This window comes from Malaclemys terrapin, chromosome 3 (assembly GCF_027887155.1).
Source record: "Malaclemys terrapin pileata isolate rMalTer1 chromosome 3, rMalTer1.hap1, whole genome shotgun sequence".
In the NCBI taxonomy this organism is placed as follows: Eukaryota; Metazoa; Chordata; order Testudines; family Emydidae; genus Malaclemys; species Malaclemys terrapin.
The window spans coordinates 163,389,228-163,411,824 of NC_071507.1; the positions used below are offsets into that span (position 1 = coordinate 163,389,228).

The window sequence follows — 22,597 nt, forward strand, 5'->3', positions numbered from 1 at the left end:
TGGAATATTATTTAAAGAAAAAAGTCCTTTAACCCCCTATTTTTACCTCATCATAGCTTTAAAAATATTTGTTCAGATATGCAGTGTTTGGGGATTCCCAAGATGTCGAAATCAGTTTGACTCCAATCTTGGGTTGCTTTATTTGGCGTATAGCTAAGCTACACTGAGTTGATCACACTCAAGTATAGTGGATGGGTATATGGTGTACCACGTGTCCAAAGTTATACAGCAAACCTCTTCCTTCATATATTTGCACATTGCATTGAATTTACATCACCTCTTTTGGGCTTGGCTTGGTTACTTTGTGTGAAACAATCGCTGTAAAGCATGCTCTGTTCACGCAGTGTCCATGCACAATGTACTTTTTACCTAATCTTTACTTTCCCTACTTACCTTAGCCATTGTTACCTTGTCCATTGTTAATGGCTCCTTGGGTGTTCCCCAGAATTTTAGCTGGGACAGATATTGTTTCCAACCTGATGATCCATTCACCTCCTTAGTCCGGTCTCCCAAGAAATGAGGTCTCACCCATGTCAAATTATTCATGTCAAGCCAGGCCTACATGCAGTAGGCTGGTTTTTCATGCCCATTGATTTTTTCTAGAGTGCACCATGTACATTGAGAAAAGGAGAGGTTTAAACTTTTTATTCAAGTTAGGCATAAACAGATATACTTGCCTACAAGAGTCTGTATGTGCAAATACCATGGTGTGTGCGCCCGGTCTCTAAACCATCCTAAGTAGTAACGGTAAGGGCTGGTTTTCAGTCTTACTGAAAGATGAATCTCTCGACTCATGACCTCATAAACAATTTCACATTTCTGAAAATGCTATAGAAACTTGTAGCTAAATGGCATTTTAAAAAATAAGATGAAAATAAGGACTTAGTGGAGCTGGAAATGCTACATTATAAATTTAATATTACAAGTAGATGTTGCTATATTTGCTTTGGTAATCTCTAAGAATAATTTTTTTGGGGTGTGGTGGTGGTCATCCATCAGTCATTCACCCACTCAGCATCTGACTTCTACTGTAGTTGTTTCCTTATTAGAACTAACTCCATTTATCTCACTCTACTGGTCTCTAAAGTCTAAAGTGCTACTAACATCAGCTTGTGTAGTAAACTCTTATGACAGTCTTCAAATAGTAAAAGGTGGTTATAAAGAGGAGGGTGATGAATTGTTCTCCTTATCCACAGAGGACAGGACAAGAAGCAATGGACTTAAATTGCTCCAAGGGAGATTTAGGTTAGACAGTAGGAAAAACTTTTCCTGTCGGTGTAGTTAAGCTCTGAAACAGATTACCTAGGGAGGTTAAGTAATCCCCGTCATTGGAGGTTTTTAAGAAATACATGTCAGGCATGGTCTAGACAACACTTAGTCCTGCCTCGGTGCGGCGGACTGGAGTAGATGACTGGTCCCTTCCAGTCCTATGTTTCTTTGATTCTAGATTTTGGGTGTTTTTGATACTGAAATGACACTGAATGTTTGATATTACACTTTCATGTTCAAAAATTGAAATTTATAACAGAAAAAACATTAGATGTGTCTTAACATGTTGTGGCAGTTTTTTAGGCACAAGCTCTGGAATTTCCTAGTTGTTCCCAGTACCTCCTTAGGGTCCTATGAGTCAAAAGTTCCTGAACGGTGGTCCATGCGCAGCTGTCTGGTTGCTAATGTTGTCTACGCCAGATAGTCTTCCTTAAATTTCCTACTATTGCTGCCACTGGTATAGTTCCACTAGAGGTAGCAACATCGTGAGCACTAGCATAGATTAAAAATTGGCATCTTAGCTACTGTTATCTAGCCCTGCTCTGGTATAGTTAGACAACGGTGTTTATAGTGCCAGCAGCTTGTCGACCCTAGCACTCCCACTAATGGAACTGTACAGGTGGAAAAGCTAAGGAAATATCTAATACACCTCTACCCCGATATAACGCGACCCGATATAATATGAATTTGGATATAACGCGGTAGAGATATGATTACAGATACAGATAGTTTGACACTTGGTCTCTGAGACAGTTTCTCTATTAAAATGTGCTTTTATGTGAAGAGTTTGACAGTTGCTGCCTTAAATTGTCTGCTTTTCCCATTGATGCATTCTGATTTTTTAGGTTCTGGTATAGTTTCTGTTACGCAAGCTCATAAATGTATCTTGACATTTTACTTCTGAAACTTTGAAAGTAAAACTTCTAGGATATAGATTGTTCTAGATAAGTGACTTTTAGTGTCTGTGTCGGGAGTGTGCTTGGTGTATGTCCTTCAATATGCGTCTATAGTGAGTTCATGATTTTTTTTTTTTTTTTTTTTTAATGTGGCTAGATTTTACTATGAAGCATATGTGGTGCTCGTGACTATACAGTGTGTATGTAATTAGAAATACTTGCAGGTATGTAATATACTAAATAAAGTAGATGCTAAATGCAATGTATACATGTCTATAATATGATTTTTATTTACTTTTTCTCCTTTCAGGAGAATTAATGACAGTTGCTCGGTGGATGAGGGAGTTTATTGCAAACCATCCTGACTACAAGCAAGATAGTGTGATCACTGATGAAATGAATTACAGCCTTATTAGGAAATGCAACCAAATTGCACAAGAAAAAGCAGAGTGCCCTGAATTACTTGGAGTAGGATTTAAGAAAATAAAACACAGTGGAAATAAAACTAGCTCTTTTTAATGAAATGCTTGAATACCGAGTAGAAAGTGTAAACATTCTAGTGAAGAATGAGTTACAGTACCGTGTATCCAGTAGTTTCAGGTTGTGAAGACCAAAACAGGTAGTACTGCACCTAACATGGGCCAATCTGCCTAGATATTCATGTAAGGCTTCCTAAAATGGGCATATTCTTATTGTTAAGGTTTATACAGTGTACATGTAAATAGTAAAATATTTTTATGACTAACATCAGTGTATTTTAATAACATTGTACCTAAAGTTGTTGTGAACCAGCTTGTAACTTTTTTATGCTTCTTCTGGAAAAAAAATTACTGTCCTGAACAACTTCATAAATGTAATATAATGGTACTTATATATTGTATACATTCCAGATATTGAATGTTGACTAATTTTTTGTTACCTGGAATGTACTAATCTACCTAATTTTAAAGAAAATGTTGGGACCTGATTCACAGAACTTTCCTTTCCATCCTCCGTTGAGTATATAAAACAGAATAAATTGACATGTTCCCTATTTGTTCATCTTTGTGCCAGTCCCTTGGCTACCACAACACCTGCATGCACTTATCAACCACAGACCAGTAGAATCTGCTCAGTCTTCACTCAAATATGCAAAATCTGCTCATTTCCTGATGAGCAGAGCCTAAGGGATGGCCTGACAAGGCTCTTTTGGACAACCACACCACATGCACAAAAGCTACAGAAATAAATGCATCCTTTACTGGATATAGTCTGGTAAATTCCTGTGTTCTAACAATTCCAGAAATAGATTTTACCGTGGGTGACAGTCTTTCAATTTAAACATGGAGAGAGTGAGTGAGAACTGGAATGTTAAAGGAATGCTTATGTGAAAGGTGAAATGGCTGAGAAGTCTGCTCTATTTTGTGCTGCTCTTTAGTTTTATTTTTTTCCAATTGCTGCTGTTCCTAAAGTCAACAGAGTGCAACACAAAAGCAAGATGAGAACATATATTAATTCCTTTTCTAGCCTAAGGCACTCCTCCACCCCTGATTTTACTAAATGTTTCTGTCATCAACACGCTAACTTACTAATAACTATTGCTGAGCATTGTAAGCACAGGTTAATCCCTGCATAAAATCAGTCTAAAGAGAAATCATGGAATGCACTAATCCTTTTGTGAATTGGGAACCTGCAGTTTAGAGAGATTGTAAATAATTTAGAACTTGACAATTACAGCTGTATATAACCTAAATTTATGGGGACTTTTTAATTTAGTTTATTAAATGGCTTCTAAAAGTGACATACTGTATGGTAGATTATGCAAAGTTTAATACAAGCATATATAAATATCTAAGGTGTAATCATTTTAAAAAGGAACTAATGGAGAAATTGTAATGATGCTGCACCAGAAAAAGCTTTTATGTATCAATATTAGAACTTGTGCTGTGTTCATAGGTGTGCTTTAGAGAATGAAAGAATGCCTGTTTCTTTTTTTGGTGAACCTGTTTTAATCAAGATGTAGATGGCAGGTGATATGCTCATTAGTTTGTGGAATATGGAAATAAAAAATGAACTTTGCAGTATATAGTGATTGTTTGGATGTATATAAAGAATATCCACACCAGAGTGGAAACATTTTCTTGCCACAAGTGCAGCAAATAACTTTCTTTTCAGAAAATTCCCCATCGCTGTGATTGTCGTTTCTAGCAAATTAAGCAGCAGTGGAAGTAATGAGTACTTGGATGGAAGACTTCTAAGGGAAGCCAGAGTACAGTAGGAAGAGGTGTGTGTTGATTTATGTGGCACTCCTCTCTTGAATTGACACTGAAGAAATACTCCAGCATGATACTGGGTCACAGTGCTGTTGGAAATAATCTTTCAAGGCTTAAGACCAAATGTGGTTTAGATTCCATGGTACATCTTAAATATATAATTTTTTTTAAGCAAAACCCCCCAAAGACTGTCACTTATGTACAACCCATACCTAACAGAGTGATGCTGGTGAGCAGAGGAAAGCATTTTGAAGAGTTCTCAACCATAGTGCAGTCTCCTTTGGTTGAAGGTACACATCCACAATTGTTCAGTTCGGTCCATGGCTTAGGAGTGCTTCCTGGATTCCTCACTGTCGCTAAGCTCTTACATAGAATTATTCAAAGATGTTGCTTTCTACCGTCCCTGGGTGGCTAGGAGACTCCAGCCCATCTTGAACAATGACCTGGCGTTATAACTTGGGGAATCTATGTGCAACTTATATAATTCAGGCTGATGTTATGAAATTGCTGCCTGGAAAGCCTTAGGATATGTCTTCACTACTCGCCGGATTGGCGGGCAGTGATCGATCCAGCGCGGATTGATTTATTGTGTCTAGTCTAGACGTGATAAATTGACCCCCGAGTACTCTCCCGTTGACTCCTGTACTGCACCACTGCGAGAGGCACAGGCAGAGTCAACGGGGGAGCAGCAGCAGTCAACTCACCGCAGTGAAGATACTACTGTAAGTCGATCTAAGTACGTCAACTTCAGCTACGTTGTTCACATAATTGAAGTTGCATAACTTAAGTCGATCCCACTCCCCTGCCCCAATGTAGACCAGGGCTTAGTGTGTAGTAAGACAGCCATGAATTGACAGGGACTGTAGTATGTTCCTCACAGACCAGCTACAACTGTCAGTTTTTAACTCTCAATCGCCACCTATTCAGGTGGAAACACCTTAGGACAATGGGATGGCTGAAGCCTCAGGAAACTAGTTCAACCAAGATTGACTGCAGGGAAGGGTCCTGGGGAGTGGCAAAAGAACAAAGAAACCAAGGTGCTGCTACAGAGGCCTGGTGGATCAGGGAAGACTCCCAGATACAGAAAACTTTGGGCAGGACACGAGCATGCTTTTGTAGTGGGGGAAAGGGCTTATTTTGACTGCAGGACCAGCTGGGGAAAAAGAAACTAGCTGATCTGGAGCAGAGAGAGAGAGAGACACTCCATGATTCAGAAAATAAACCAAGTTCAGGAGAAGGAATCTAGACTCTACAGAGGACTCTGCCCTAAGTTCAGAGAACTCTCCAGAGTGGTGAGGAAAATGAGGCAGGTAAATGCCTATGGGGTATTTATTTTTTGCCTAGTTCTGTGTTTCTCCCAGGCTATCTAAGTAAAGAGCAATGGTGTGTTAGATTTTGCACAGAATTCTGTTTGCTTTTACTATCGTGCCCCTGAAGAGTTAAACTGCAAATCCAGAGTGCCCCTATGGTTGGAGTTCTGGGAAAAGGTGTGCTTAAGCCACAGGAAAGTCTGAGTGGGTCAACACTGGTCCTGACAGTCTATAGCAGTTGGACTGTGTGGTGCCAGCTGGACAGCCTATGCCCTGTGAATGTGCTGGAGATGCCAAAGACAGTGCTGGAGCCTACTCTGATCAAGGGAGACTTAAAGTACATGGGTCCAGTGGACTGGAACCCAACACAGTAGTCTAGTGTGAGTGTCCAGCAGACTGTGATTTACCAGGGCTGTGTGTAGGACACCTAGCCTCAGTTACTCATACCTTCATCACTTCTTGGTTGGACTACACCAATGCAATATACCTGGGCATGAAGCCTTCAGTACTTAGGAAACTCCATCTAGCACAGAATCCTGCAGTGCATCTCTTCAGCTACTGGCTACGGCAACTACATCAGACTTGTCTTCCATTCCTTGCACTGGCTGCCAATAGAATAGCTAGTCAAGTTCAAGGACTCAGTCCTTAACTTCAAAGCTTGACGGCCTGGGCCCAGGGAATCTAAAAGATTGATTTAAACTCCAGGATGAAGACCACGGTCAACAACTTTGCACCTGTGACGCAAAGGAGCTTTCTACAATAAGGGTAAAGGTTGTTTGTGCGACAGACAGAACTTTCTTTGGTACTGCTCCGAGACAATAGAATGAACTTTTCCAAGAACTAAGGATCATCACAAAGCTTACCATCATCGATCTGCTCTATAAGTGCAAGGAGCATTTCTTTGACCTGCCTTCTCTAACATAAACTCTGTATGTGTGCAAAAAATATTCCAAAACAAAACCCTTCTCTGCACACACTCTCCATGGGGAGTGGATGAGGGAACAAACATGTTACTGATGTTAGTCATGTTGCTTAATGCATTACTAGAAGGTGCTAAGATACTACAGTGAGGAGGACCATATAAGAACATATATACAATAGAACAGAATTGAAAAAGGAGTATAAACTGGTGTATAAAGTCTGAATCCAGAGGCATTTCAAACTTCAAAACCAACAACTTAATAATTTCCTGGATTTTTTTTTAATAAAAAACTACTTTGAAAAACACTATAGAAATGACTTTTAAAAAAAAAAAAAAAAATGGTACTGTAACTTTTAAAAACATAATACATTAGCACCCACTAGTGGTCAAATCTGGTACAGTATCATGTAAATGTATAGCAGAAACAGCAATTCAACCATATTAGGCATGGCCATACTGTCTCGTGAGCTGCATCTGGCTCTTTCACAGTTAAAGTGCAGTTCGCAGAGCCCCCATGCACTCCCCTCCCCTCCCCTTCTCCACCTATCAGACTGGGTGGGGACACTCGGGGCTTCTGCCCTACGGTGGGGTAGTGGAACTAGGGGCTTCTGCACTGCAGGGACAGGAAACTAAGGGCTTTAGCCCTGCAGGGAGATATCAGGGCAGAAGCTCCACGCTCCAGCAGGCGCCGCTTGTGCATGTCTTGCAGTTCTGGAACTTCTGAAGGTTATTGTATGCAGCTCGGAGGGTCAGTAAGTTTGGCTACTTCTGAATTATATATTATACAATGGAAACAAATAGGCAGATTAGCATTATAACATTGATCACTCATTTAAATTAAAGTAAAATAGGCTATCATTCTTGGCAGTTCTCAGCCCAACTGAGAGTTTTACTAAAAAATAAAAACAAAACAAAAAAGTAAGTTAATTATGTTGTGCTTTATTCACACTAACCTTAGTATATGTATTTGGCAGGGTTTTTTGGGACTTATGGTTGGTTATAGTGTTATCCCTTCACATAACACAAGAACTGGGGTCATGCAATGAAATTAATAGCAGGTTTAAAACAAATAAAATTAAATACTACTTCACACGATACAGTCAACCTGTGGAACTCATTGTCAGGGAATGTTGGGAAAGTCTGAGTTTAAAAAAAGAATTAGATAAATTCATGGAGGATAGGTCCATCAACGACTACTAGCCAAGATGGTCAAGGATGCAACCCCATGTTCTGGGTGTCCCTAAGCCTCTAACTGTCAGGAGGAGCTGGGACTGGATGTCAGTGGGTGGACCATTCAATAATTGTCCTGTTCTGTTCATTCCCTCTGAAGTATTTGGCATTGGCCACTGTCAGAAGACAGAATACTGGGCTAGACGGACCATTGTTCTGACTCCATATGGCCATTCTTATCTTATGTTCTTATGACTCAACTGGCAAGTCTTGGGATAGAAAGGACAAAAGATCCTGTCCCACAAGATTGTGGAAAAGTCCAAATACACTATAACCACTAACTCACCCTTGTCCACATACTTGTTGACCCCCTCAAGGAATTCTAATAGATTGGTGAGGCACGATGTCCCTTTACAAAATCCATGTTGTCTCTTCCCCAAGAAATTGTGTTCATTTATTTTGTCTGGTACTTCTGTTCTTTACTATAGTTTCAACCAATTTGCCTAGTACTGAAATTAGGCTTACGGGCCTGTAATTGCCAGGATTGCCTTTGAAACCTCTGGACCCTTTTTTAAAGATTGGAGTCACATTAGCTATCCTCCAGTCATCTGATATAGAAGCTGATTTAAGTGATAGGTTACATACCACAGTTAGTAGTTCTGCACTTTCATATTTGAGTTCCTTCAGAACTCTTGGGTGAATAACATCTGGTCCTGGTGACTTATGACTGTTGACTGTACCTGTTGTGAAGCACTGAAACAATAATACACTGTTTGATGTCTGCTTTTTAGGCTCTTCAAACTCTGATGGTCCTTTGACCTCTGCAGGTTCTTCCACTTCAGCAGTGTGGGCCCACTCCAACAGGACCCTGGAATGCAGAACTCTCACAGACCAGTCCAAGTGGAAGCCTTTCTGTGATGAACTTATGGAGGACATTCTGGACAGGGACAACAAGCTGGTGTAGTATCAGAGGGAGAAAGACTCACAGCAAGTGGAAAGGCACAGACAGGCTTCAGAGAAAGAGGACAGAGTTTCAGTGTGTAAGGAGAGCCCCCCTGCAAGGTTCCATGTGCTGTAGACCAGAAACACTTTGGACTGTTCCATGATTGCCCATGCAATTGGGACTTAGCAGCTGGACAGGGCAAATCTACCCCATGTAGTCCTACACCCCCATGTAGGCTCCTTCCCCCCAGCAGACATCCACTCCGTGAACAGCCCCACACACCTGTGGCAGTGCCAGAAGAAGGGACAGAAGAATTGGGGTGGGGGGCAAGGGACACACAACAGTAGGGGGGGGTTATTGTTTGGAACTGTTTGCACTATTTGTGCACTTTGTTTTTGTTAAAGGTTTTGTTTTGGTGCGCTAATGGCAGCTGGCATGGCTGGAAATGACTTCATATTGTGCTTTTCTAATACGTGTTCAAAAACGGTTTTTATTTTATTGCGATTACATCATATAATGTGTTTCAAACAATAAAGGTAAACACATTATAAGCGACACTATTTCTCAATACATTTCTCTACATCAAGTCATCCTGTAGATCCACAGTCCTAGCTAGGTTGTAAGTACTCATTTTATTCATAACTACAATGCATGGCAATCCACATACCTCCTCTTCCCTCCCCCCCCCACTTCATTGGAAAACCCCAGCATCATGAATTTTTCCAGTGCAGTCCCTTTGGCATCCATAAGTTGGCCTTTGTGGTTCACAAGGTCTTGCATAATAATAGAATAGTCTCCTTTGCAGTTTATGTACTCAAGTGCTCCTTGAGGAGGACAAACTATGAGCACATGAGTCCTATTAATGGCCCTGGCACATTTTGGAAACCCCATTCTCTCAAAACTAGCAATTACTTCAGGGACATTGTTTATGCCCAACACCTTGGGTAGATCACATGCCTGATTGCCTCAGATTCCACCACGATTACTTTACCTACAGTTGACTTTCCAATGCTGAGTTGGTTAGCAGTCTAGGGTAGCCAGCTTTCAGAGAGCTAAATCACACACTTCTGGACCAGTATGGCCACCCTCATGTTTGTGTTGTGATGCTGGAGGGTGGGGGCAAGCTACTCACAAAACTCCCGAAATGTAGATTTCTTCATGCAAAAGTTCTGAAACCACTTCTGGTCATCCCAGGTCTGCCTGGTGATGCAATCCCACCATGTCTGTGCTTGTGGCCCTACTCCAGATGTGCTGGTTTATGTGGCGTTATCAGCATCTACACCAAGAATCACGGGCCATATCTGCCAGGTCCATTCTTCCATGTCTGTATCATCTTCTGCCTTGTCCTTCTCCATCAGGTGTCTTTGGTTGGTCAGAAACCACCACCACCAGTATGTCCACCAGCATCTCATGGATTCTCTGCCCATTTGCTAAACACAAGTGAAAGTGCAAGCAAGAGACAGTCTTCAAATGGTAACTTCTCCTTGTTGCTGGCTCCAGCTGCTGGAGCTTGCAGACCCAAAAAGTGGCTTGTCAGGATCTTGTTGGGAACCAGGGAGGCTGCAACAACTTCCTTTAGCATATGAAGTGGACAGTCAAGGATTCCCACACTGCCCCACAAATCAGGGCCTAGAGCAGCCACAGCTGGGGAGGGTGCTAGGAAGCCTGGGATACGGTGGTTTGAGTTTGGTCTGCATTCTGCAGTGTGGCTGCTGGAGCTCCAGGTTTGTGGCCCTGGTCCAGAAATTCTAAACCTAGGGTCAATATGCAGTGGGGATACTCAAGCCATGGGGTCTTGCAAACCCAGAGTCTGCAGACTCAAGTCCCACTAGCCTGGACTTGAATTCCAGTGTACACATACCATCTGTAACCTCCCTGAAGATGCTGTCGTTTCCAGAGGACGAATGTTGTAACTGTGGAACATCAAAGGTAAGGGACTGTTGGGAGATTGATTGCAAAGTGGGAAATTTGCTAGGGCCACTGGTAGAAGAGTGTCATTGTGAAAGGCTTGGATTTGGAAGAAAGAAAGCAGATGTCAAGAAGCCAGTCACCCATACTATATAAACGTTAGAGCTTAATAGAGCTTTCTGATTGGCTATCAATGTCAAATCCACAGCAATAACCCCCAATAAAAATACCTGATTTTTTTAGGAATTTCATTCCTTCTCCCAACTCCTCTCTTCAACTCATAATTCATGCTGTGCTCCAGGCAATGTGTACTGGATCAGGAATATGAATAATTCCTAATTCTATAGGTAGGGCCCTACCAAATTCCCGGCCATGAAAAATGCATCACAGACCATGAAATCTGGTCTCTCTCCATTAAATCTGGTCTTTTTTGTGCTTTACCCTATATTATACAGATTTCACAGCGGAGACTAACATTTATCAAATTGGGGATCCTGACCCCAAAGGGAGTTGTAGGCGGATTGCAGTATTGCCATCCTTACTTCTGTGCTGCCTTCAAAGCTGAGCAGCTGAGAGCAGCAGCCGTTGGCCAGGCGCCCAGCTCTGAAGGCAGTGCCCCACCAGCAGAAGTAAGGTTGGCAACACCATACCATGCGATCCTTACTTCTTCACTGCTGCTGGCTGTGGCTCTCGACATCTAGTGTTGCACTGTCGGGGGAAAAAGACTTCAGGAACAGACCATTTTTGCAGAGACACTCCTCTGCCGAGATGTGCAGCATGATGGAGCTGTTATGCCAAACTGACCAATTTTGGTTACAAATCACTCTAGCATTCAAATGCAGGGGTAACAAAATGTTGTTATCCTCGTTGCATGAGGAAAGGGCGGCAGAACTGTGCTTAGTCTGCCCTGGTAGTAGGGGTCACCCAAAACTGAACCTCACCTGCTAAGCAGAGAACAGGGATGCTAAAGCCCAGCGAAGATGAGTGTGGGTGGGGGGCAGGTGTTCCTACTTGGTGGTGTGGACTCTGCCTAAAGAGTCCTAGACCCCATTTGACCTGCTTGTCTCCAGCATTTAATGACAGAACTGATTAGGCTCGATTAAGAGTCCTTGCTTCCAGTTAGTGATTCTTAGAGCTGTCCTCACTGCTGAGCAAGTCTAGGGGCCAAGCCTTAGACCACTACCTGCTGAAATCACTGAGAGCTGGGTTCAGTGGTGGAACGTGTTGTTGTGACAGTGGCAGCAGAAGGAAGGTGGACAGCGGCAGTTGTGGTAGAAAGCAGCAGCAGAAGGCAGTCATGGCAGTGAGTGGCAGCAGGGGGACATCAGAGAGACAGCAGCAGCAGAGGTATTGCTCAATGCCCTTCCTGCCTTGGGTCTTCGCTAGCCAAGGACCGCCAACTGTGAGTGGGGTGCCATGGCGGGAAAGGGAAGTGATGTGTTAAGGGACATTAGTTTGTTGGACTTTCATACCAGAAGGTGAAAAACTGAGGCAAAAGGCGCTGCCCAATGTACTGTGGGGTAGGCCTATAGCCACATGCTTTTGAATTACGGCTGTGGTGTTCTCCCAAATTAGTGTGGCATGTCCTTTTCCCTTTTAATAGAAGCTTTGTTTTGTTGAGCACAGACTCAATGCTTGTCAGAGGGGAAGTGTTGCTTCTTAGAGGTGCCCAGGGCAGTGTTTAGTTTTCCCAGATTGCTGGGTGGGGGCTCAAACTGGTTGTATTTTCGGTTGTTAAAAGAAACCCGTAGACATTGAACCCAGCTCTGGCTGCTGCTGACTCCACCTGGCAGAATGGTTATAAACACAATGCAAGTTCAGCCATCCCTCTGGTGAGCCATTTCAGTTCTCAGCATGGGGGGACCAGGGAGCCAGAGCCCTCCTACTTTTGAAAGTGGACAGGCCTGTCCTGTTCACTTTTCGGCAGGGGTCCCACCCCCTCCTCTTCCCCCCAAGCCCCTCAGGCTGGCAGCTGAAGCCCAGCTAAGGAGCCGGAGCAGCTGTGGGGCACTGTGCCGCAGATACACCACCTGCCGCTCCCCTTTTGGACAGGCTCTGCTGCCCTTGGTTCTCAAAAATGCTTACATGAATTTTCTAAGGGAGGGGGCGCTACAGAGCATTTTAACTGTGGTCAAGAATTCATTTAATTTCTTTTTAAACTGGTTGCAAATTGCAGCCAATAGGGGAAGCCACCCACATCTCTTATTGGTGCTGATAGAGATCATTTTAAGTGTAGGCAGTAGGTTTCCCTTTCTTTGTATTTGATTAAATAGCTTATTTAATCTCAAAAGCTTGTCTTTGCTACTGTTTTATTCCGATTCATTTCAGTTGACTGGTATCAATATGTCCTGATTTCCCCAGCTTCAGGGGGGTTTACAGCGCCGGCTTTCTTTCTTTCTTTCTTTCTTTCTTACTTTCACTTTCAATCAAGGTTAAACTCAAGGTGCCTTATGATCCCAAGAATGTCCTGAGGGTGGCAGCAGCAGTTCTTGTAAAATTGTATGCAGTGTGCTATCCCCTCTAAAGCAGGGGTAGGCAACCTATTGCATGCGTGCCAAAGGCAGCAAGCGAGGTGATTTTCAGTGGCACTCACACTGGCCAGGTCCTGGCCACTAGTCCGGGGGGGGAGGGCTCTGCATTTTAATTTAATTTTAAATGAAGCTTTTTAAAATTTTAAAAACCTTATTTACTTTACATACAACAATAGTTTAGTTATATATTATAGAAAGAGACCTTCTAAAAAGTTAAAATGTATTACTGGCACGTGAAACCTTAAATTAGAGTGAATAAATGAAAACTAGGCACACCACGTCTGAAAGGTTGCCAACCCCTGCTCTAAATCTTCAAGCATAAACATGGGCAGTTTGTTTTCTCCCTCCCCTCCCGCAGGAAATACTGTAGAATAAATTGTGAATAATTTGATATGAATCATGAATATTTGTCATACAAATTAAATACCTACAACCTTCACTCTTAAATGATCACTTACGTCCAGGGGGTCAGATTACATGCAAATGCAGCAGCCACCAGTTCAATATCCATTTTTGACAGCTGCATCCCTGCCACCCTTTTACTGTGATTTAGTCAGTGTGCTGACATGTCATTCAGCTGATTGTAGTTAGTAACCGTTCCCAGTCAGCATCAGAGAGAGAATACCACACCATTTAACAGTAAACAAACATTTAATACACACAGAATAGTGTAAATAGAATTTGGAACACTTGTGAATAATTCTTAAACAAAAGTTATTAGGTAGTAAATCTACTAGTTCGTATACAAACTTCCCCACTTTCTTGCTGTTGCATATGTCTATACTTCATATGTCTATATTTCAGCACACATATTCCCCTCTGATCTTCTCTGAGATTGTTTCTTGGTCTCTATAACATGGCCATAATATGCAGTGTGTGTCAGCTAAATTCTTCAGAGCTTGAGAAGAATGGCAGCATCTCAGTTCTTTTCTAAACACTTCTGAGCCTTGTCAACACACAAGTCCAGGGATTCTTTTAGGTAGCAGCATTCCAACGCTTTGGCTAGTAACTGACTGGTCTCTTCAGCTGCTGGGGAAACAGAAATCTATAGGTTGTATCCAAAGTGGTACAGGCATTAGAATTAGCATATAAAATACATACATTCCCTGGATTTCTATAAGGCTTTCCCTCTATAGGACACTATCTTTTCCCCATAAGCTCAGTTAAGTAAAGAAAGATTGTACAAACCCCCTCAGCTCATTCATCACTGCCCCTGTTCTCTCTTTAACTGAGACAGAATCCCTGTTTAAAGCAATCAGCTGATAGCTAAATGTAAATTTCACAGACCCTGTAGCCTGTAGGGATGACAAATGCTCCACTCACACGTCCAAAATTCTCAGTGAAACAGAGTTACCATTCTCCACCCAGCTCTGTTGAGATCCCTGACTCTGAGGCAGCCCATTTGGTGGGCTGTCCTAGAGCTGGAGACCCTGGAAGCCATGGGAGCTCCAGTTCTGTGGTAGTCTGCCAGGTGGGCTGCCCCAGAGGCAGGGACCTTGGGAGCCCAGGCTACTGAAGAGCTGTGAGCCTGGAAGTTGGGATTGCCAGAGCTTCCAGGCTCCCTATCAACCCACCAAGTGCCTGAAAGTCCGGGGAGCTCAGGCTGATGAGGAGCCAGGCTGGCAATGTGGCAGGAAACCAGACAGATTTCCAACAGAAACCTGCCTGGGGTGGAATTTTGTCCAAGTCAACATGGCCCAATGGAATGTTTCCATTTTCACAAATTGGTAAGTTTGGTTAAAAAAAAGTTTATCAAACTGTTTCTGACCAGTTCTATTAATAACCTTTCTGCTCCTGAGTTCCGATTGGCTCAGCTCTCAAATGGTGAATATATGGAACCTGCAAGACTACTTGCCCTGAATGAAAACCTTTCTTCACAGCTTTGGAAACAGCCACCAAGAATATCCAGTAACTGCCCCACCCTACTTCTGGATTCCTCTGGGCCCTTCTAGCTGAGTTGCCCTGTCCTGTCCTCTGCATATATGCAGAGAAAAAGCATTACAAACAAATCCATGTCTCCTCCCCAATACTTTTCTCTCCTTCTATAAGACAACCCCCCCCTCCCAAAACAAGTGCTGTAGTATAGAGCCATGTGGTTTACATTAGTACTTGCATGAAGACTGCCACAGAACAGGAAATGGTTTTCACAATTCATTACAGTTTCCCCAAGATCAGTAGTGAACAAAGCCACTAGTTTGTCCTACTATAGCACATACATTGAGAATCTGATAGCACATTATAAGCATTAAACAGTACACCTCAGGGATGCAGGGGAGGAGTTATTTGAAACAACTTCCAGTCTGCTGAGTTATTTTATCAGACTTTCTAAATTACCCATTGGAACAGCTTACGAAGGGATGTGGTGGAGCTTGCAGCTCTTGAAATCTTTAAATCATGCTTTGATGTCTTTCTCACAGATCTGCTCTAGTTCAACCAGAAGTTATTGGGCTCGACGCAAGAACCCCTGGGTGAAATTCTATGGCCTGTGTCAGGCAGGAGCACAGACTAGATGATCACAATGGTCCCTTCTGAGCTTAAAATCTATGCATCTATTAGCCCCTGAACTCAATTACATATCCTAAAGATATTCCATATATTTCTGAAATCTACCCCAGTTAAATAACTGGTTGCTTCATCTACCCCAGCTAGGACACTCTCAGTGACTCTGGGAATGTATAGTATGCAGAAGCCAGGGTAAGATACAATGTTTAAATTAACTTTTAGCAAAACTACCCAAAATCACAAAGGAAAGTTATTGAATTTCTCATCTCTGGCTTTCTCTGTCCTTTCTGGCAAAATTTAAGCATATAAAAGATTAAAACTACAACCATTTTTTTAATATGATGATGACTTTCCTATCAAGCACAATTAGGCAAAAAGAAAGCTCCTCTCTACGAAGATGATGTTGTAGATTTTGATGAGAGTGTTTTAAATAATTCCCTGTTATCTGACTAGAAGCAGTTGACATATTTGATGGCAAATTGATTTCTTAGGTGTCTATTACCTTTCGATCATGTCTTTGAATTGCTAAGATTGGGTTTTTAGGTTTTTTGGGCTGAACATAAAGAAATTATGTTTTGATGGAGTTCTTGACAAACTGGGGCCCCAGTTGGTGATTTTTAGTTTCTTATAGAGATGAGAAGCTTCTTACACTTGCGTGCTTTCCTTCATTAGTCTCACAGGCCTGTAACATAAAAGCTACAGAAAAACACTGGGCCAGATTCTCAAGGTCTGCCAAGTTCACTTTGTTCTGTTATGAAGTGCAAAATGAACCAAACGTGACTGAGGATTGCTACTAGAGTATCCCTCCTGCATAGGGGGAATCTCCACTGGCATAAATCACATGGAGGTGGCCCCGGTGCTGTAATCCTTATCCCCATTTATAGGGGAGGGAGGAGTCATGTTGGGTGTGGGAAAGAAGTGGGGAGAGGGAATGGAGGAGTAGAGCCCCATTAGGCCTCACTCCCATAATAATAATAAGGTCCCTGAGGTCCAGCTGTCCCTCTGAAGCTTTGTCTTGTGCTGGGGCTGGCTGGCTGAGAAACCAGGAGCTGTGACCTGAGTTTGAACTCTGCAGAGAATCAAGCTCCTTAACTATTTTTTAATTACATCTGTTCCCTCCTTTAAAACATTTGCTGGGGTGCATTTTGAAATGTTTGGCCATTTCCCACGCACAGGATGGGATATCTGATCCCATACACTTTACTCACAACATGGGCACTCAGAGGCCAAGAACTTGTAATATTTTTCTTGGCCATGTAGGGAATTGTGAATCCATGCCCAGAGACTGCCATATATCTGCCTAATGAAAAACAGGAAAGCATTCCAGGAAAGACTCCATGAAGAAAGGGGAAGCAATGCTTCCTGGATCGTAGGCATTTCATAATATTAACCTCACCCTTCTGAGTTTCTGTACTTTAGTCATCCCTGTGGCATCAGACAAAGGCCATATGCTGCATTGCATCCCCTTTTTTTCAATGTTTCTCAAATGACATCCATTTTTAAACAATACTGGAGCAGAGGATCATTGTCGACACAGACTGCTAACCATGGAAGGGGGATACTTCTGGGAACTTCAGCTTCCGAAGAGTGAGGTTCCCTGACTTTTCTGGGAATGAGAGTAGGCTTTTACTATATCTGAATCTGTGTTTCAAACACTCGCCAGAAACCCCAGCTACTGAGGAAAGAACAGTTTGGTCTGTAATACCTCTATTCTTCTTATCACCGTATCTCCCAGAATTGGTCTGTGAAGATGCATCCATAACTGTGATATGGTCACTTAGCTATAATAGTATTAACATTTGCCTATAAGGCAAAAAGCATTGAGAGTAGGCAACACAAAATAAAAATGCAGTAACCACGTTACTAACACAGGCTGGTAGGCCTGTTCGGACTGTTAGAAAGCTTTTGTTACAGAAAATAATGAGACTGAGAAATACCCTGTGCTAAACCTAGGGCCATTCTTAGATGACACCCTAGGGCTATGTCACAATCACAGGGTGTGATTACTGCTCAAGTAGACATTCCTGAGCTAGCTTTCACCTAGTTAGCTCAGGTTTTGGAGCAGTAAAACCACAACAGAGCATGCTTCAGCGTGGGCTAGGTGCCCAAGTAATTGCCCAGGGTTCTAGGTGGGATTAAAGTTAGCTCAAGTATGAAATACTGTACACTTTTGAGGTATAGTAGGCACGGTCCCATGGAAAGACCAATTAGGAAGAAAAGGAGTCGAAGGGGACTGGCAGTTCCTAAAAGATGTAATACTAGAGGCTCAAAACCAAGCTATTCTGATGCAGAGGAAAGATAAGAAAAGCCACAGGAGGCCAACGTGGCTGCACAAGGAGCTTTTTAGCTATCTAAACCCCAAAAGGGATACATACAGAAAATGGAAGGAGCGGCATGTCACCAAGGAAGTATACATGGGACTAGCGTGAGCGTATAGAGACAAAATCAGGAAAGCCAAGGCAAAGAATGAGTTACAGCTGGCAAGAAATGCTAGAGACAACAGGAAGGGGTTCTTCAAATATGTCAGACAAAAAAGAAAGATCAAGGACGGTGTGGGTCTGCTACTCAACGGAGAAGATGAGCGGGTAATCGAAGATGATAGGAAGGCAGAGCTGCTCAATGCCTACTTTGCTTCAGTCTTTTCACAAAAAGTAACATGTGACTGGATGATTAGCGAAGTTACCATGGATAATAAAGAGGACGGGATGCAGATTGGAATAAGTAAAGAACATGTCAAGAGGTCGTCTGACCAATTTGAATGAATTCAGCTCAGTGGGGCCAGATGCTATTCACCCCAGCATACTGAAGGAATTTGCTGAAAAAATCTCGGCGCCACTGGCACTAATATTTACAAACTCATGGAAGACTGGAGAAGGGCTAACGTAGTGCCCCTCTTTAAAAATGGGAAAAGGAGGAGCTGGGGAATTATAGACCAGTCAGCCTGACTTCAATACCTGGGAAGCTACTAGAGCAATGTATAAAACATTCAATTTGCGAATACCTGGAGGATGAAGGGGTGATCACTAGCAGCCAGCAGGATTTACCAAGAACAAATCATGCCAGACCAGCTTGATGTCCTTCTTTGACAGGGTAACAGATTTGGTGGATGGGGGAATGCAGTGAACATAATATACCTGGACTTCAGCAACGCTTTTGACACAATCCCACATGACATGCTGATAAGTAAGCTGGAGAAATGCAGGCTCGACAGAACTACCATTATGTGGATACATAAATTGGTTAAACAACTGTAAACAAAGAATAACTATTAATGGAATGATGTCCATTAGATTGGAGGGAGGTCTCAAGTGGGGTTCCACAGGGATCCATTCTGGGTCCGGTGTTGTTTAACATCTTTATTAATGACCTGGATGTAGGTATAGAGAGCATACTGATCAAGTTTGTAGATGACACAAAGCTGGGGGGAAAGGGGGGGGTTGCCAATACTTTGGAGGTTAGAACTAAAATTCAGAGGGAGCTTGATAAAATGCAGAACTGGGGTAAAGACAACAAAATGAAATTCAACAAAGACAAATGTAAGGTGCTACACTTAGGGAAGAAAAACCAAATGCACAAATACAGAACGGGGGAAAACTGGCTTGGCAGCAACACTGCTGAGAAGGATCTGGGAGTTGTGGTCAGGGGTGGCTCTGTTTTTTGTCACCCCAAGCCCAGCTGTCAGGCAGCTTTCAGCGGCGTGCCTGCAGGCGATCCGCTGGTCACGCAGATTTGGTGGCATGCCTGTGGGAGGTCCGCTGGTGCCGCACCTTCAATGTCCCCGCTGCCGAATTGCCGCCGAAGCCGCGGGACCGGCGGACCTCCCACAGGCACGCCGCTGAACGCAGCCAGACTGCCGCCCTCACAGTGACCGGCAGGCCGCCCCCCGGTGCTTGCTGTCCCAGGCAACCGCTTGCTGCGCTGGTGCCTGGAGCCGCCCCGGGTTGTGGTGGATCACAACCTCAACACGAGTTAGCAATGCAATGCTGTTGCAAAAAAAACAAATGCAATTTTAGGTTGTATTAACAGAGGCATAGCATGCAAGTCATGGGAGGGGATAGTACTGCTCTAGTCGACGCTGGTTAGGCCTCAGCTGGAGTTCTGTGTCCAATTTTGGTCACCAATGTATAGAAAGGATGTAGAGAAACTGGAAAGGATCCATAGGTGAGCGACAGATGATCAAAGGGATGGAATTTCAAGACATACGAACAAAGGCTGAAGGGACTGGGTATGTTTAGTTTGGAAAAGAGAAGACTAAGGGGGAGATATGATAGCAGTCTTCAGATACTTGAAAGGCTGCCATAAAAAAGATGGAGAAAAGTTGTTCTCTTTTGCCACAGAGGGCAGGACAAGAGGCAATGGGCTTAAACTACAGCATAGCCGATTTAGATTAAATCTCAGGAAAAACTTCCTAACTGTGAATGAAACAGACTGTCTTGGGAAGGTGTGGAAATTTCTTCACTGGAGGTTTTCAAAAGGAGGCTGGATAGCCATCTGTCTTGGATGGCTTAGCCACAACAAATCCTGCATATAGGTAAGGGGTTAGACTAGATGACTGTTGCAGTCCCTTCTAACCCTGTGATTCTATTATTTTATATTTAACAAACACTAAATAATATTGTATTTAGAAAAACTCAAATGTTTGTGAAACATGAAGAGGATTTTCAAAAACACCAAAGAAACTCCTGGTAATCAATGGGAGGTGTGCTCCTAGGTGTATTTGAAAATCCCACCCAAAGTTTGTTTCCATTTTAGCTCGAGTGTTTTCAATCTCTTTACAGATTTTGGGTGACGGGAAATGGAGATGTCCCCCCCAACAACTGTGCGGCTACATGAGTTCTGCTGCCGTTTTTTCAGTCTCCAAGGGCTTGAGTCTAGCTTTTGACAATGTCATTGATTTGGCCACATCGTCAGTTGATAGCATGTGACATTTCCCCTGGATCTCAAACCAAAAGCTAATACAAAAAAGTATTTTTCCATTTTATCTTCAAAAAGCATAAACAAGTGATACGTGGGAAAGCTAGAAGAGTAAATACACGTAACAAAGTAGCTGAGCACAGGGAGCAAGTTGTACATGATTGTACTGTTCCTTCCTTGATGTATTATACAAATTTGTATATCTATATATTTTTGGTAACAATTTTAACTGTAGAAAAGAACAAGCTGATTTCAAGCTAGGGAAAGGGATCCCTTCCCCAAGGCTGTGCTATGCTTTAAGTAGTGTGGTCTATCGATGGGGACAGGCACCAAGAAGTCAGAAGACTTGGGCTCTGTTTCTTGCTCTTCTGTGACCTTCAGCAGGCTCTTTATCCTCTCTGTGCCTGTTTCCCAGCTGTAAAAGGGGCTCCTGATCATCACTATTCTGTAAAGTGCTCTGAGAACCTCAGATGAAAAACGCTTTATTGGGGCATAACACATGTTTATTTACCATGATATCACACAGTGCTGCACATTTGGGTCATTGCATTATAGGGGATCTTTTCTTTCCTCTGAAACATCAGGTATTTGCTACTGCCAAAGGTAGACTAGATAGATACCTGACTGGAAGAACCCCAGGGCTAATGTGGAAAGGTGAAGTTCACATTCCTAAACTTTAATACATTTTACAATATTTGATTGATTTTATCAATTGTACTGTTGTCTTTATGACTATCAGAACATATCGTTCAGCCATGCCCACACGCTGGAGCACCAAGATGCGCACTGGTGCCATCCCGGATCCCAAAGACTCCCCCAGATTGGCACAAACTTTTACATAGCTTTTACTATAAATTAATGCACTGTTACTTTCTTTGCAGGGGTGGGATGGGGAGGCCCATACATAGGGTTACCATATTTTAATTTAAAAAAAGGAGGACACTCCATGGGGCCCCAGCCCCGCCCCAACTCCATCCCTTCCCCACCCCTTCCCCAAAGTCCCCGCCCCAACTCTGCCCCCTCCCCTGAACGCTCCGCCCCCCTGCTCCTCCCCTTGATTCGCGGGAAGCCTGAAACAGGGAGGCAGCAGGTAAGCTGGGGCTGGGGCTGGGGCTGGGGCTAGGCAGGGCGAGGCACGGCCCAGTCCGACCCCCCACGGCCGAGCAGCTCCCTCTGACGGCCGGCCAGCCCAGGCCAAGAGGCTCTGGCCCCAGGGTCTGCCGCCCAGCTCGGCTTGGGCCCTGGGGTGCCGGCCCTGGTTCCGGCTGAGCGGCTCCGGCCCGCCCTGGCCCTGGCACCGCCGGCCCCAGCGGCTCCGGCCCCCAGCCGAGCACCGCCGGCCCCAGCGGCTCTGGCCAGGACCCAAGCCCCATGACCCCTCCCTCCCTATTTTCCCGGACATGTCCGGCTTTTTGGGATTTCCTCCCAGACGGGGATTTGAGGCCCAAAAAGCCGGACATGTCTGGGAAAATCCGGACGTATAGTAACCCTACCATACATAAAGCATTGCCCACATCTACTGAAGCCAATCTCTACCCTATAGAATTCATGGCCTCACCTCACTACTGCTCAGTTTTCACTCTCCTGGACAATAATAACAACACATGCAGGAAGGAAGTGTCTTTTACACAGGAACTCAGTGTTCTTCAGTTGAATTCTGCCTCCAGGGCAGGAAACTGTCCACAGGACCGAGGGAATTTTAAAGCTCCAGGGTTGTGGAGCTGTCCTCGATGGCAGGTCTCCCTCTCCAAACCCAAGTCACGTTTCACAGCTGTGAAGGATGGTCAAGCCTGACAGCTCTAGCAAATGGGCAAAGCCTGGGAGGGTCAGGATTGGGCTTTATGGGAGGACAGTGTTTGACTCTGGGTATGACAAGTTCCGCTGGTCAAGTTTCTGCCCTTTTATGTCCGGCTCTCCATAAAAGGCCAGAAAAGCTGCATTTAAATGCATTGAAAATGACAAACAGCAATTCTCATGCTT

At 43.5% G+C, this 22,597-nt stretch overlaps 2 protein-coding genes across 2 annotated transcripts in view; both read left to right on the forward strand.

Moving 5' to 3' along the window:
- Nucleotides 1-4,228, forward strand: part of GCLC (glutamate-cysteine ligase catalytic subunit) — a 54,492-nt gene extending 50,264 nt beyond the window's left edge. The window contains exon 16 of the mRNA XM_054024417.1: nt 2,476-4,228. Coding sequence (XP_053880392.1) covers nt 2,476-2,684 — 209 coding nt within the window. The 3' untranslated portion in view covers nt 2,685-4,228. The remainder of the gene's footprint in view (nt 1-2,475) is intronic.
- KLHL31 (kelch like family member 31) overlaps nt 1-22,597 on the forward strand; it is a 265,997-nt gene that overhangs the window by 122,366 nt on the left and 121,034 nt on the right. The gene's annotated exons all lie outside the window — the stretch shown is intronic.